The 13,567-nt window shown below is 40.8% G+C and overlaps 1 protein-coding gene across 11 annotated transcripts in view; it reads right to left on the bottom strand.

The window, feature by feature from the left end:
- Positions 1–13,567, bottom strand: part of DST (dystonin) — an 883,569-nt gene that overhangs the window by 353,042 nt on the left and 516,960 nt on the right. For all 11 annotated transcript variants that reach the window (XM_033936420.1, XM_033936427.1, XM_033936422.1 and 8 more), the window contains 4 exons: positions 11,504–11,737; positions 8,122–8,397; positions 5,048–5,593; positions 1,026–1,202 (listed from right to left, as the gene is read on the bottom strand). In XM_033936420.1, coding sequence (XP_033792311.1) covers positions 1,026–1,202; positions 5,048–5,593; positions 8,122–8,397; positions 11,504–11,737 — 1,233 coding nt within the window. The remainder of the gene's footprint in view (positions 1–1,025; positions 1,203–5,047; positions 5,594–8,121; positions 8,398–11,503; positions 11,738–13,567) is intronic.

Below are 13,567 nucleotides of genomic sequence, written 5' to 3'. Positions count from 1 at the left end.
GATTTGAGCAACTGGGAATTTTTCCCCTGAGGATGCGCTTTGCGAAACGGGATTATCCCATAGGGGCTTGAAGTGTGGTTGTCGCTATATGCAGCTGAAGGAAGGAAAACATAAGATAGGTAGCAGTTTTTTTCAGCTTTTACTGTGTTGTTTTTTGATGCTGTGTGTGGGACTTGTTTACGCTTTAAATAAGACTCTGCAATTCCTGGAAGTGGTGAGGAGATACTCCATATAACACAATGCAATATGAATTTATGAGTGTAACGGGTGGAGTTTTTTTTTTATCAAGTTTCAAGTTTATTAAAAAATTTGATTTGATCGCAAAATCATAATCCAATGCGATTTACAAATAACGATAAAATCGGGGTAAAAAAAAAAGCACATTAATTAAACCAAACGGTTAATACAACTTTTGACCAACCAAAAATAAATGGGTGGGGGGGAAAGGATTAAATACAATTTGTAAACAAATAAAAAGGGCACAGGTAATGAAACAATAGGATGGGAAAAGGTTACCCGCTCAATTTTCACTTAACCCGCTAAAGAGTATCCTGATTATATAGAATTCAAATAACTCAGTTAAAGGCGATCTTAAAAAGCCAGCTTTTCAGGAGACTTTTAAACTTACTAAGTAATTTTTCTTCCCTTCTATTGATTGGGAGCAAATTCCAGATTTGAGGGGCCGTGACAGAAAAGATCGAGTCCCTCCTTGAATAAATGATTCTTAGTGAAGGGACTAAGAGGAGAGATTTTTCTTCAGATCAGGCCTATGACTGTTACGGGACTGTCTACTTGGCTTGTGATGAGAATAGTAGCATTCCCCAGGCCTTTGGGGCTTTAACTGAGGCCTTTTTCTCTACCTGTTTTCTACATTCTTTTGTATTGTCAGTGATTGCTGCCTCCTTTTCTCCGGAAGAGAGTAGACTGTTGATAGCTAATATTTAAAAGAAACTGTTACATGCCTTATAGAAAAGTTCATCTTTATACTCAGGCCAATTTTTCCAGATTGTCTTTTTCTTTTTTACCTTGGTTTCTTCTAGTTGTCGCTGGAGGTTTTTGGGGTCCACGGCAACGGGCTCTGATAGCTGCTTATTCACAGCCACCTCTGAAGCCTGCAGCCCCGACAGTAGTCCAGAAGATATATCTGTGTAATGTTGGTATTTGTCTACAAGGTCTTTCAGGTCATTTCCAAGGTTATTGCTCTAAAAATGGAAGACAAAAACTGGTACAGTAATATCTCATTATTATTTTATATGCACTAAAATAAGATCACAACATTCCAAACAGAAGATCTTTAACCAAATGACACTGTGACAATAAAGAGTTATAACTCAAGTCTCTCGCAAAATGTAAATGTCTCTATGAGGTAAACATGATGAGCCCTAAGAATAGGACACCCTCAAATTAATCATTTCCTAATACTGAGAAATGGAAAGTAAACATGAAGGAGAAATAGACAATTTTATTTAAATTTAACAATTTATAAAGCACTGATGGAAGGGGGGGGGGCGATCAATGTGGGCTACTGTTAAGATGTTATTTTACTGTTGATCCCAATTACAGTACAGTATAATCTCATTATAACGGGGTTGCTTATAACGGAATATCATCAATAGCAGACGAGGTCCGCTGGTCCCGGCCGTGCGCCTTTACAAACATGCAGAAAAGCACCGCATATAGTGGACTCGCATATAACGGAATTTCGCATATAATGGACAAACAATTTGGTCCCCAGAGCCGCTTTTGTTTTGTTCCGCTATAACGGACATGCAGGCTCCGCCTACAAGGCACGTGGCATGCCTGTGATACAGTATCAAAATGCAGCCCAGAAGAAAATGACAGATTATTTTTCTTTCCAGTACAGTACGACATAATGCTTTAGAACATCTTTTAGTGTTCTGGTTTTTCAATCATTTCATGCCATACCAATGTTTTGCTGAGTTTTGTTATTGATGTTGCTGATATGCTTGCGCAGTGACTGTTGTTCATTGATTGTACGTTGTTTCAAGTTGACCTAAATAAAGTTTTTAAAAAATGCAACTCTAGATATAATGGACTCTGGATATAACGGACTGTTTTGCCAGGTCCCTAGAAGTCCTTTATAAAGAGATTATACTGTATTAATAACTAGGGGCTCCTTTTATCTAAGTGCGCTACGGGGGTTAGCGCGTCGGACATTTCATCACGCGCTAAACCCTGCGGCAAGCCAAAAAACTAACGCCTCGTCAATGGAGGTGTTAGCGACTAGTGCGGTAGGCGGTTTAACGCGCGGTATTCCGCGCATTAAACCCCTACCGCAGCTTGATAAAAGGAGCCCTAGGTCTCACTGCAAAAAGTGGTGATAAAATAGCACATCTTACTAGTAGACCATGTTGATAACTATGCCCCTAAATAACGCAAAAAAAAAACCCCTTCTCTTGGTTATAATATATAAAATTAATATATCATAAACATAATATATTGGGGACCACACCTTCAAGAAGATATAAACAGGATGGGGTTGGTCCAGAGCAAGGTTACTAAAATGGTCAGTAGTCTTCAACATATAGATGGGACATTTTCAATAGGACGCCTAAGTTTGGATGTTTTGGGAAAAATGTTCAAAAATCCAATAGAGAAAATAACCATTTTCAAATCAGGAAAACGTCTAACTTTTGTTTCTAGATGTTTTCAAGCTTAGTGCATCTACCGTTTAGGACCATTTTCGAAAGCAAAATGTCCAAACGAAAAACGCACACAAACAAGCTATTGGGATGTGGGAGTAGCCAGCATTTTAGCAGAGTGGCTACATTTTCCTCCACAAGCGGGATATGGGCCTGGGTCCCCTTCTGTGCAGCCCACTGCACTGACCATCAGGCTACTCCTGAGACCTCCTTGCTACCCTAATAGGACTGCCTATAAAATCTGAAGTTGTCATACAGGCAGGTATATAGTGTTTCATTCACATCTTTGAGGGGTAGAAGTCAGTTGCAAAGGAGGGAGTAAGGGGAAGCCATGCCTGAATGCCTCCAGGGGTCAACTGGTCAGTTTGGTTACCTTTTTGGCAGGTTCTCCCCCCCCCCCTTTAACTAAGCCATGGTAGAGGTTTCTACCGCGGCCCAGGGAGCTAAATGCTCTGACGCTGCTCTGACACTCACAGAATTCCTATGAGCATTGGAACATTTAGCACCCCAGACCATTGTAGAAACCTCTACCGCAGCTTAGTAAAAGAGAGACTTATTTGTTATTGAAACAGGTCTAGTCTCAGATATACAAGTTTTACCCTGGACGTTTTCTGCAACATTTCATTATTGCAGAAAAATGTCAGTCCACCTATATCCCACCCAAAACATGCCAACATACCCTCTTGAGATTTAGATGTACTGCAGACAAACAGCATAGAAAACTGTCTATAAAATGTGTTTCTAAAATAGCAATTTGGATGTTTTAGCAAACAAAACTTTATGCCATTTTTTGGACATTTTTTCTCTTTTAAAAATGAGTTCCATACTCTCTTTTTATTTTTCAAAGAACAACAAAAGGCAATAACAATGAAAAAATGGGCCAAATATTCAATACGATTTAAATAGCCAGGAACTGTTGTATTTCATTTGTATGTGACTGTTAAAATAAAAAATTTTTGGGGAAAAAAAAAATAGCCAGGTGAGGGTCTTGGCCATTTAAATTCCCTGTCTGGGACTAACCAGGCATTTTCAGCTGCAATTAACTGGATATACAATAGAAAAAGTGGCATTTAAGGGATAGTTTTTTCTCAGCATAGAAAGTCTCCGTTATAGTTCACAGACTAGCATACTTCTCTAAATGACTTAGCTTATATTGTTAGGAAAAGGAAACTTGTGGAACTTGCGCCACTGTTTAGTGACTAAAGTATCTTCTCCGACCCTGAAGAAGTAAATGAAACGGGTCGGTGAAGGGAGATGCGTTAAAAACATTATAAGCTAAGTCATTTACAGAAATATATTTATAAAACACCTAAATAAAAAATATAGATTATAAATTATTATCAGGATCGATGAGGATTGCAGCCGCACTGAGTTATATTACTCAAGTGGCAGTCTAAGGGTCCTTGGTATATTAGGTGATCTATTTGTAATATCTATCTGCTCTTGAGAGGATATTCAATGCTTTGATAAATGTACTTGATGTGATATGGAAGTCATGGCAGACATTTTGGAGTTGCCTGAAGAAGATAAGTAGCAGTTTTTTTCAGCTTTTACTGTGTTGTTTTTTCATGCTGTGGGTTAAAAGCGGGGCTGCACTTCTCACCACCAGCCCAGCTGATCTCCTTCCCAAACACTCCTGCCTGCCTCGATCGCGCCTGCCTGCCTGCCCCGACCACCTGCCTGCCCCAGTGCAAGCCCGAAGTGGGTTAAAACCACGGGCTGCTAAAAAAAAAAAAAAACTATGCCAGCCCCGGAGCTCCAGCACATGTGCAGACCTTCTACAGAGGGTCTGCGCATGCGCTGGGATCGCTATAGAACGATCCGGGCAGGCAGATTGGGGTGTTCCTCCAATTGCCCCCATCTGCATATTGCAGTTTTCTGAATTCATCGGACCTGCCCGGATCGGGCCAAATCGGGCAAGTTCGTGAATCTAGCCCAAGGTGCCAGAATCACATCTACACAGACGATTAGGGCACTGAACGTCAAAAGAGGCATGTTTATGGGTAGGGTTGATATTCGGTGCTGCTAAGCATGATTCTATGTCGAAGGGACTGTAGGTGCTGGAAATGTAAGCCTGTAAAACCCTGATCTACATTTCCAGTGCCTACCTTCGACACAGGCCACGATTCTGAAAACAGCGCCGTAACAGGAGTGACACGCAATCAGCACCGTTTTTTCAGGTGCCTGCCTATTATGGTGCCACTTTCGGAATCCGGGCCTCAGGGCTATTAATCCTTTCTTTCAGGGCCCATACACTTTTAACTTCTTGCAGGATATCAGAACCCCAGCTGAATGACGGCTCTACTAATTCTAAAAATTTGAAATCCCACCTCTTCCCCCTATAGATATTTTCATTAAGAAGATCAAAAACAGTGTTTGTTTACCTTAGAATACAAGGATTTGAAGTGATCTGATGCTGTGTCCAGCTTATTCTGTATCATTGAACATATTGTAAAAGAATCAATGTTATCATCTCCAACCATGACACCATTGCCTTTATTGCAAGATTTAGAAGCATCCATTACTCTTTGTCCCGAAATTGTAATGTACCGCAAATCACCTTTGTGAGAAATTACATCTTCTGAGAAGCTTCTCTGCCTCTGAAGCTTGGCCTCAACACCATTAAAGTCGGTTGCACCGGATTCTAAGGACTCGAGCTCTTCTTTGGCCTGTTGCAACCAGTTTTCAAATTCATTGCAATCTGTTGTAAACTTCTCTAGCTCCTCCTGCATAGACTGCATTGATTTCATTTTCCTTTCAGACTCAGCTAAAGTTGTTTCAAATTGGGCTTTTAGCTGTTTCAAATTTCTTTGCAGCTTATCCTTTTCTTCAGGAGCAAGATGGTGTCCCTGCTTCTCAAGCAGTGCCTGGGCAGACTGTGTGGCTATTATGACAGCCTGGTGCTGTGACACAATTTTCTCATGCTGAGCCTATGTGAAAATAAATTGAAACATATAAGATTAGTTGCAAACAAGAAGCTTTAGTACAGCCTATATTGCTTTATAGAACACAGTGAACCTCTTAAAGGAATAAAGTCAATGTCCATTATATATTGCAGATATATGTGAATCTGTAGACTGTGATATATTTTAAAGGACCAACAAAAAAAGATGGTGCAGCACAAAAGATTTCAAGACACACGAGGCCTTTAGATTTAAAGAATTGTTCTTTGAGGTATCTAACGATCATGTACTACATCTTTTTGCTGGTCCTAAAAAGAATGCATTTTTCGCCAAGACCAATACAGCCATTAAAATTCTATATTACTGACAGCGAACTGGCAAATGAGGTTCAACGTGGATAAGTGCAAGGTGATGCATGTCGGTAACAAAAATCATATGCACGAATACAGGATGTACTCGGAGACAGCCCCCAGGAAAGAGTCTTGGGAGTACTTGTAGACAAGTCAATGAAGCCGTCCGCACAATGCGTGGCGGCGGCGGCGAAAAGGGTGAACAGAATGCTAGGAATGATTAAGAAGCGGATCACAAACCGATCTGAGAAGGTTATCATGCCGCTGTACCTGGCTATGGTGTGCCCCCACCTGGAATACTGCGTCCAACACTGGTCGCTGTACATGAAAAAGGACTTAATAATACTCGAAAGGGTCCAGAGAAGAGCAACAAAAATGGTTAGGGACTGGAAGAGTTGCTGTACAATGAAAGGTTAGAGAAACTGGGCGTCTTCTCCCTTGAAGAGAGGGGACATGATCGAAACATTCAAGATATTGAAGGGAATTGACTAAGTAGAGAAAGAGAGATTGTTCACCCTCTCCAAGATGAAGAAAACGAGAGGGCACTCTCTAAAGTTAAAAGGGGATAGATTCCGTACAAACGTATGGAAGTTCTTCTTCACCCAGAGTGATAGAAATCTGGAACGTTCTTCCAGAGGCTGTTATAGGGGAAAGCACCATCCAGGGATTCAAGAAAGGGTTAGATAAGTTCCTGCTGAACAAGAACGTACGCAAGTGAGGCTATATTCAAATAGGACACTGGTCTTTGACCTAACGGCTGCCACGTGAGCAGACTGCTGGGCACGATGGACCACTGGTCTGACCCAGTAGCGGCAATTCTTATGTTAATGAGTTGCTAGGCAAAATTTCCTTGATAGCAGAACAAAGGAGTGAAGTCAGCCAGGAAAAGGGGCTGTGCTTTGGCTTATTGCCCATATCAAGGGGTCATCAAATAATAGGTACATTTTTTGTTTGTAATGCACCAGATATGTATTGAATAAGAGCTGGTGTATTACTCAATTTTAATATTTTTGTAATGTTTTAAGATTTTATTACGAATGTTGTTAGATAATGCAGGTTATAAGTATTTTAAATAAATAAGTAAATTCATAAACTGGATTGTATACTGCTTTCCATACCGACTTGATCCAAAATGCAATCCAATTTTCAGCAAACAGTATCAAGCTTTCTTCCTTAGTCATACTGGACCACCAAATTACATTATTTCCAACCTTCATATCTTCTGTGCTCACCATGTTTGACAAAGAGCTAACATCAATCTTAATCTTGAACATGCTGCTATAGAAGTATTATTGGGACCATCACAAATGTGACAAGTAAATTTTAAAGACAAAGTGGAGAAAAACAGACCTCAATAACTTGGCTCCCAGACTCATCTTGGGTCTGTAAAAAAAAACCTTTACATAACATCTTGTGGTTCTATTACTAGAGGACTAGCTGCCAAATAAGGGCAAAACCATAGCAGCAGAACCATAAGATTACTGCTAAGAATCACAGGCACCATTTTGGAACCTTGACTGCCATGAGTAACAGTGACTGTGTTTGCTTCTGCTCCCACTAAAATTATCAGGGACCCAAGTGAGACCCATGGATGGGAAAGGAGAAAGGGGAATATGGAAATTAATCTTAAGGGGCTCAGGGAGTATGAAGACAGATGTTGCGTATGTCAAGAGGTCAAAGAGGCTGGCTGTTGACGAGAGCAATAATTTAAAAAAGTTGCTCTCATGCACATTTAGGATAAAACTGTGTGTTTTTCCCCACGTACAGATTTCAAGATTGCTGCTCCTGCAGGAAATAGAGATTCACTGACATGGTCTTATATGTTCTTACACATAAATATGTAGGGGTATTTCTGCATATTCTGACCTGGACCTCTTAATTCCCCTCTCTCCACTTTATTTAAAGTTGGGCTCATTGCATTGCATATTCTCTGCATGTACTTTGCCTTCCTCATCACTAATGTAATGTAATATATGCTGATTCACACACAACATATGCATTTTACCCATATACAAGTTAGGGGACAAGTTTCAAACAAATTTCTTACGTGAATAGACATACATTTCCCCGAATACAATCATTTTACTAGTGCAACAGTGCTCTTCAGACATTCTGCTCCAAAGACAGAACATCAACTGATTGAAAGAACTGACCCTCTACAATAACTATCCTGAAAATTAAAACTCTATATAGAGGAACACGTACTTTCACTTTTTGATACTGATGATTCAAATTTTCTTCTTTGCTCCATCCCCGTCCTTTCACCACGGTTTCCAAAGGCTGCAGTACATTACCATTTACTTCCTCCTCTTCTCCAGCACCAGACTTCCCTTCATCTTCCTGAAAATGAGTTCCATTCAGCTCTATTGTCTGTGGCATTCTCCTCTCACTGTTCCTTCCCTCCTTATCTACACTTGATATCCAATCCAAAAGACTTTCTATTTTATTCTTACTCTCTTCCAATTGTTCCACTGCAGCAACCTAAAGACAGGAAAATAATTATATTACAAAGAGTATTTTTAATTTTTTAACCAGTATTATAATTTTTGGAGTTTTACAAGGAACAGATTCATCTGTTTAGACCAGTGTCCAGCAAACTTTCTCGAGCCGTGGCACACTAAAGGTAGTGGCCGTGGCTTGAGGCATCTGGAAGTGCACGGATATCACCAAGATGACATCACACGCATGCGTGACATCATGTCAATGTCCGTGTGTGTGTGAAGGCCCTCCAGGCATGTCAGAGATGCCAGAAGGGAAGAGGGCCAGAGAGGATAGGTGCTGATGACCACTGATTGCCTACAGTACAGGCACGTCCTGTAGGCAGTCAGCTGGCACCAGCATTTCTCCTCCTCCCCGGTGTACCATGGCACACCTGATATCTCAGGAGGCACACTAGTATGCCTTGGAACACAATTTGAGATACACTGGTTTAGACAATGGTGCACAGACTTGATTTTCAATATGCACTTCTCCCTCCGTATTTGCGGTTTCAGCAATCGCATTTTCGATTATTCACGGTTTTTAGCTTGCTGGCTCCTCCCCCCCAAAAAAATATGTCAGCTTGCATAGAGAAATTGCTGATTCCAAGTGTTTACAGAGAAAATCGCTGATTCCCAGCACTTTCTTCACCGTGTTTTGCCTCTCCTTGAGGAACAGGCCAGGTCTCCCACCATGTTATTCACGGTTTCACCATATTCACGAAGGTTTTTAATAGAAAACAGCGAATAACATATGAAAAGTTATTCGCAGATTTTCTGAATTCGCAGGTCTGTTAATCCCCTATCACAGCGAATACGGAGGGAGAAGTGTGTCTGTATGCACCAATAGGGAGGACAAGTTTTAAAAAGCCATTTATGAGGGATCTATAATGTTAAGAAGGGGCTATTTTCACACCATGAGTCCAAAAGCGGTTTTATGTTTCAATTTCTGTAATTTTTATTTTTTTTCTCATATAAGGGTTAAGACAGGACTGCTTTATTATACATTCATTGTTCTAACAGGATTCATTAAACCTCATTTTTTGTTTCTGGCAACTTCAGTCACATTTTCCCAGAAATGTTCACAGTTTATAAAGACACATATATACCTAAAGGGGCAGATTCTCAAACTGGTACCTAAAATGGCAGACACCTAGAAAAATGGTGCCTGGCGCATGTCAATCACGCTTAGGTGCCACTTTGAGAATCATGGCTACTGGTGCTGGTAATGCAGGCCAGGTTTTAAAGGCCTACACTGCCGACGCCTAAGTGCATCAGAGAATCGTGCATAGCGGTGCCTAGTGATGCCCAAGACCAGCACCACTTCTAAACACACCTGCTTCACTAGGCACTGCTTGGTGCCAGACGTCAGCACCGGTCCCGAAAGGCACCTAGCACCACCTAATTTTTTTCATAATTAGATTGTAAGCTCTTTTGAGCAGGGTCCGGCTCTTGTGTGTTTGATGTACAGTGCTACATGCATCTGGTAGCACTATAGAAATAATAAATAGTAGTAGTAGTAAATTATTTTTTAAATGGCTTTTAATGGTATGTTCAATTATCACACCACTTAAAATCGATTAAAACAATGAAATTAGGTGCTGCTAGGTGTGATCCAGATGCCTGCCAGCACCCAGCTTTAAGTGGCTCTTAAAAGAATTCCCCCCATATTGACTTTCTAAAACAGGAATCTATTTTGACTTCCTACTAGGCAGCCTGATTAAAACTGCTTTTCTAATGTGCAGAGTAAAAGAAAAACTGGGTCAGTGGCAGACATTTTGAAAGATGTTGCCAGCAGATCAGGAGCTCTTAGGGATTGCTTCCAACCCTTGAACACCCCTTGCTTACGGAATAAATGGAGGGGATTTAGGGATAGGGATGGAAAGCTAAAAGGCCACTGCTTAAATCAGGGGTAAGGCAATTCGGGTCCTCGAGAGCCGGAGCCAGGTCAGGTTTTCAGGATATCCACAATGAATATGTATGAGATGGATTTGCACGCACTGCCTCCTTGAGATGCAAATATATCTCCTGCATATTTATTGTGGATATCCTGAAAACCTGACCTGGCTCCGGCTCTCGAGGATCGGAATTGCCTACCCCTGGCGTAGCCCTTTCAGGACCAAGGGACATATTTGTCCCATAACTTTAAAATCCTATAAATTTTGATTGGGATAGTCTACAGTTCTAAATTTGATATGTACGGATTCCATATGATACTGCCTTTATGTAAACAAACTGGTTCCGACATTCATTCATTAGCGTCGTTGCCAGATTGACGAGAAGATTCACTTGCCACACTGTCCATAAGCCAGAAGTGTGATTTTTTAAATAAAAATAATGATATTTCACAAAAAAAAATCAATTTTTTGGCATCTGCAAGCCCTTTTTACCATAAAAATGTCGTCAAAACCACAAAAATTGGCCTACGATCCTTATGGTCCTGAAAGGGTTAAATGTCACTAAATTTATACATATTCATAGATATAGGGAAGGTTATGAGCTGTACATTATCCCACACATTAGACTGGATTTTTTATATGGAGCTTCTTAAGGGTATTATATCCATTTTAAACAGTGTCTCAAAAGCCTTTTCATGCTTCCATGAGTTAGAGGGGATTATATATACCAATATGAATACATTTCCCATACTGGCAAAATGTGGAAAGATATTTCACATGCTGTTCTACTGATCGCCATAGAAAGTTCATTACCATGGCAGCTTTGCATTCGACTTAGAAACCAGGAAATACTATTTGAAAGTTTGTAATAATCTCAAAAAACAATCATTGTGCATGAAATTTATTACATGTAGCTTAGGGCTCCTTTTACTAAGGTGCGCTAGCGTTTTTAGCGCACGCAGGAAATTACTACATGCTACACCGTGCGCTACGCTTCTAGAACCAACGCCAGCTCAATGCTGGCGTTAAGGTCTAGCGGGCGGGGCAACGTAGTGCGCGCTATTCCGTACGTTAAAGCCCTAACGCGGCTTAGTAAAAGGCCCCTAAATATATCGTGAAAAAGTGTATCCTATGTCCCTCAAAAAAAAGATAAATTTGTATTAGTATTATTTTTAATTTTATGCAACAGAAAGTTTCTAGAAGCACGAGGACCTTTTCCGCTTCCTGTTTGATGGCTGTGGTTACAGCTTTTTCTAGTTCTCTTTTTGATTCGTCTGCCCTCTTGCTAAGTAGCTCAAATTTGATCTTTGCTTCGTTTATTTTCTGCTCCATCACGGCCTTGTCTTCGGCTGACAGCTTGTCTCTATTCTCCCAAAGGAACTTTTCAGTGTTTCTCACAATCTCTGCCAGTTCACTTGCACCAGCTTGCATATCCTTCTGCAGTTCCTGGAGTAAAGCAAGCAAAAGTGATGGTCAACCACAATATCTAAATTATATTGTGATTTCTGTAATTTTTTTTAGGGGGCACGTTAGGGGCAGGAAGTGGGCAAATCTACATTACTGCATTCTGTATTACGGGAAGCCGTTACCACCTATAAAATAGGTGGAACTAAACTAAACTAAACCTTAAGTTTATATACCGCATCATCTCCAAGGATGTTGTGAAGCTTGGCACTTAAAATATAGGAAGAGAAGGAAAAAAAAGGTTTACATGAACTTATATATAGAAGAGAAGAGTAAGGGGGGATAGAATTACATTTTAGTGAAAAGCCAGGTTTTCAGTTGCTTGCGGAATAATTGGAGGGAGCCCAAGTTCTGCAGCGGGGTAGTAAGGTCGTTCCAAAGACCTGTGCTCCTGAAGTATTTTCTAAAAATGGAGTACCGTAATAGCACTTGAACTAAATGTATCAGAAGAATAACAATCAGTCTAACTAAAACATCAAAAACTTAGGGCTCCTTTTATTAAGCTGCGATAGCATTTTTAGTGCACGCTGAATTGCCACGCGCGCTAAACCCATGCTACGAGGCTAGAACTAACACCAGCTCAATCTGGCATTAGCGTCTAGCGCGCGTGGCAATTCAGCGCCTGCTAAAAACACTATCACAGCTTAGTAAAAGGAGCCCTTAATGAATACAAGTGCACCTCTTTATGTCCCAACAAAACACAAAATGTGGAGCAAAGAGGAGACCGCGGTGGGCATGAGGGAATGAACACCATCTGCCCACGTAAATCACCTCGCAATCACCACTAAACTACAACGCCAGGTTTGTTTGGTTTTTGTAGGGGGGGAGGGGCAGACCTGTGATAGTTTAGTGGCAATATGTGAGGTGATTCACTTGTGCAGTTGGGGTTCATTCTCTTATGCCCACCAAGGTTTCCTTTTTTTTTTCTTGCACATTTAGGGCTCCTTTTACAAAGCCGCGCAAGAGCCTTAGCGCACAGAATAACGCGTGCTAAATTGCCGTGCGCGCTAGCCGCTACCGCCTCCTTTTGAGCAGGCGGTAGATTTTCAGCTAGCGCGCGCTAATCCAGTGTGTGCATTAAAAACGCTACCGAACCTTTGTAACAGGAGCCCTTATTATTTTATTGGAACATAAAGGGTGAACTCAAATTCATTACGTCTTTTAACATTAGTGCGCAGCCATTAATGAAATACATAGAAAATTGGGGGCTTTATGGCCACAGTACAAATGGCCTTGGCACATGGGAATGACCCATTTAAGGGTTCAGTACAAAAGGAAGTGGGAACGGACAAGGAACACTCCACTGAAGATCACCGATATAAAACCAACTTGTTTATTTCAGAAAAGGACACAAGCAGAAGCTGTGGACTCAACACAGCACTGTGTTTCAGCGTCTGAGGAGCGCGTGCATCAGGGGTCACTGTGGCGTATATGTTCACAGATGACAGGTCTGGGATAAAACAAAGCTCGGTCCAACTAACATGCCAGAGTAACCAAAATCACTGAAAAGCTATGGAAGCATTTTCAAAAAGGCCATTTATTGCCACAGCTTAGTAAAAAAGACCTCTTAATGAATTCAGTGAGAACGCCTGTATGAACAATTTTCATGTACCATTGTGCAGTCACATCAGTAGATTTCATAGAAACATCTTAAACCTGATCCAAATGTTCTTCTCAGAAATGCATGTTCCTAAACTGGAACTCTTTTCCCTGGAGAAGAGGAGACTTAGAGGGGATATGACAGAGACTTACAAGATCATGAAGGGCATAGAGAGAGTAGAGAGGGACAAGATTTTTCAAACTTTCAAAAAA

Source organism: Geotrypetes seraphini, chromosome 3 (genome assembly GCF_902459505.1).
Source record: "Geotrypetes seraphini chromosome 3, aGeoSer1.1, whole genome shotgun sequence".
Lineage (NCBI taxonomy): Eukaryota > Metazoa > Chordata > Amphibia > Gymnophiona > Dermophiidae > Geotrypetes > Geotrypetes seraphini.
Note: the sequence above shows the minus strand (reverse complement) of the source record. Positions and strands in the feature narration are given on the sequence as shown.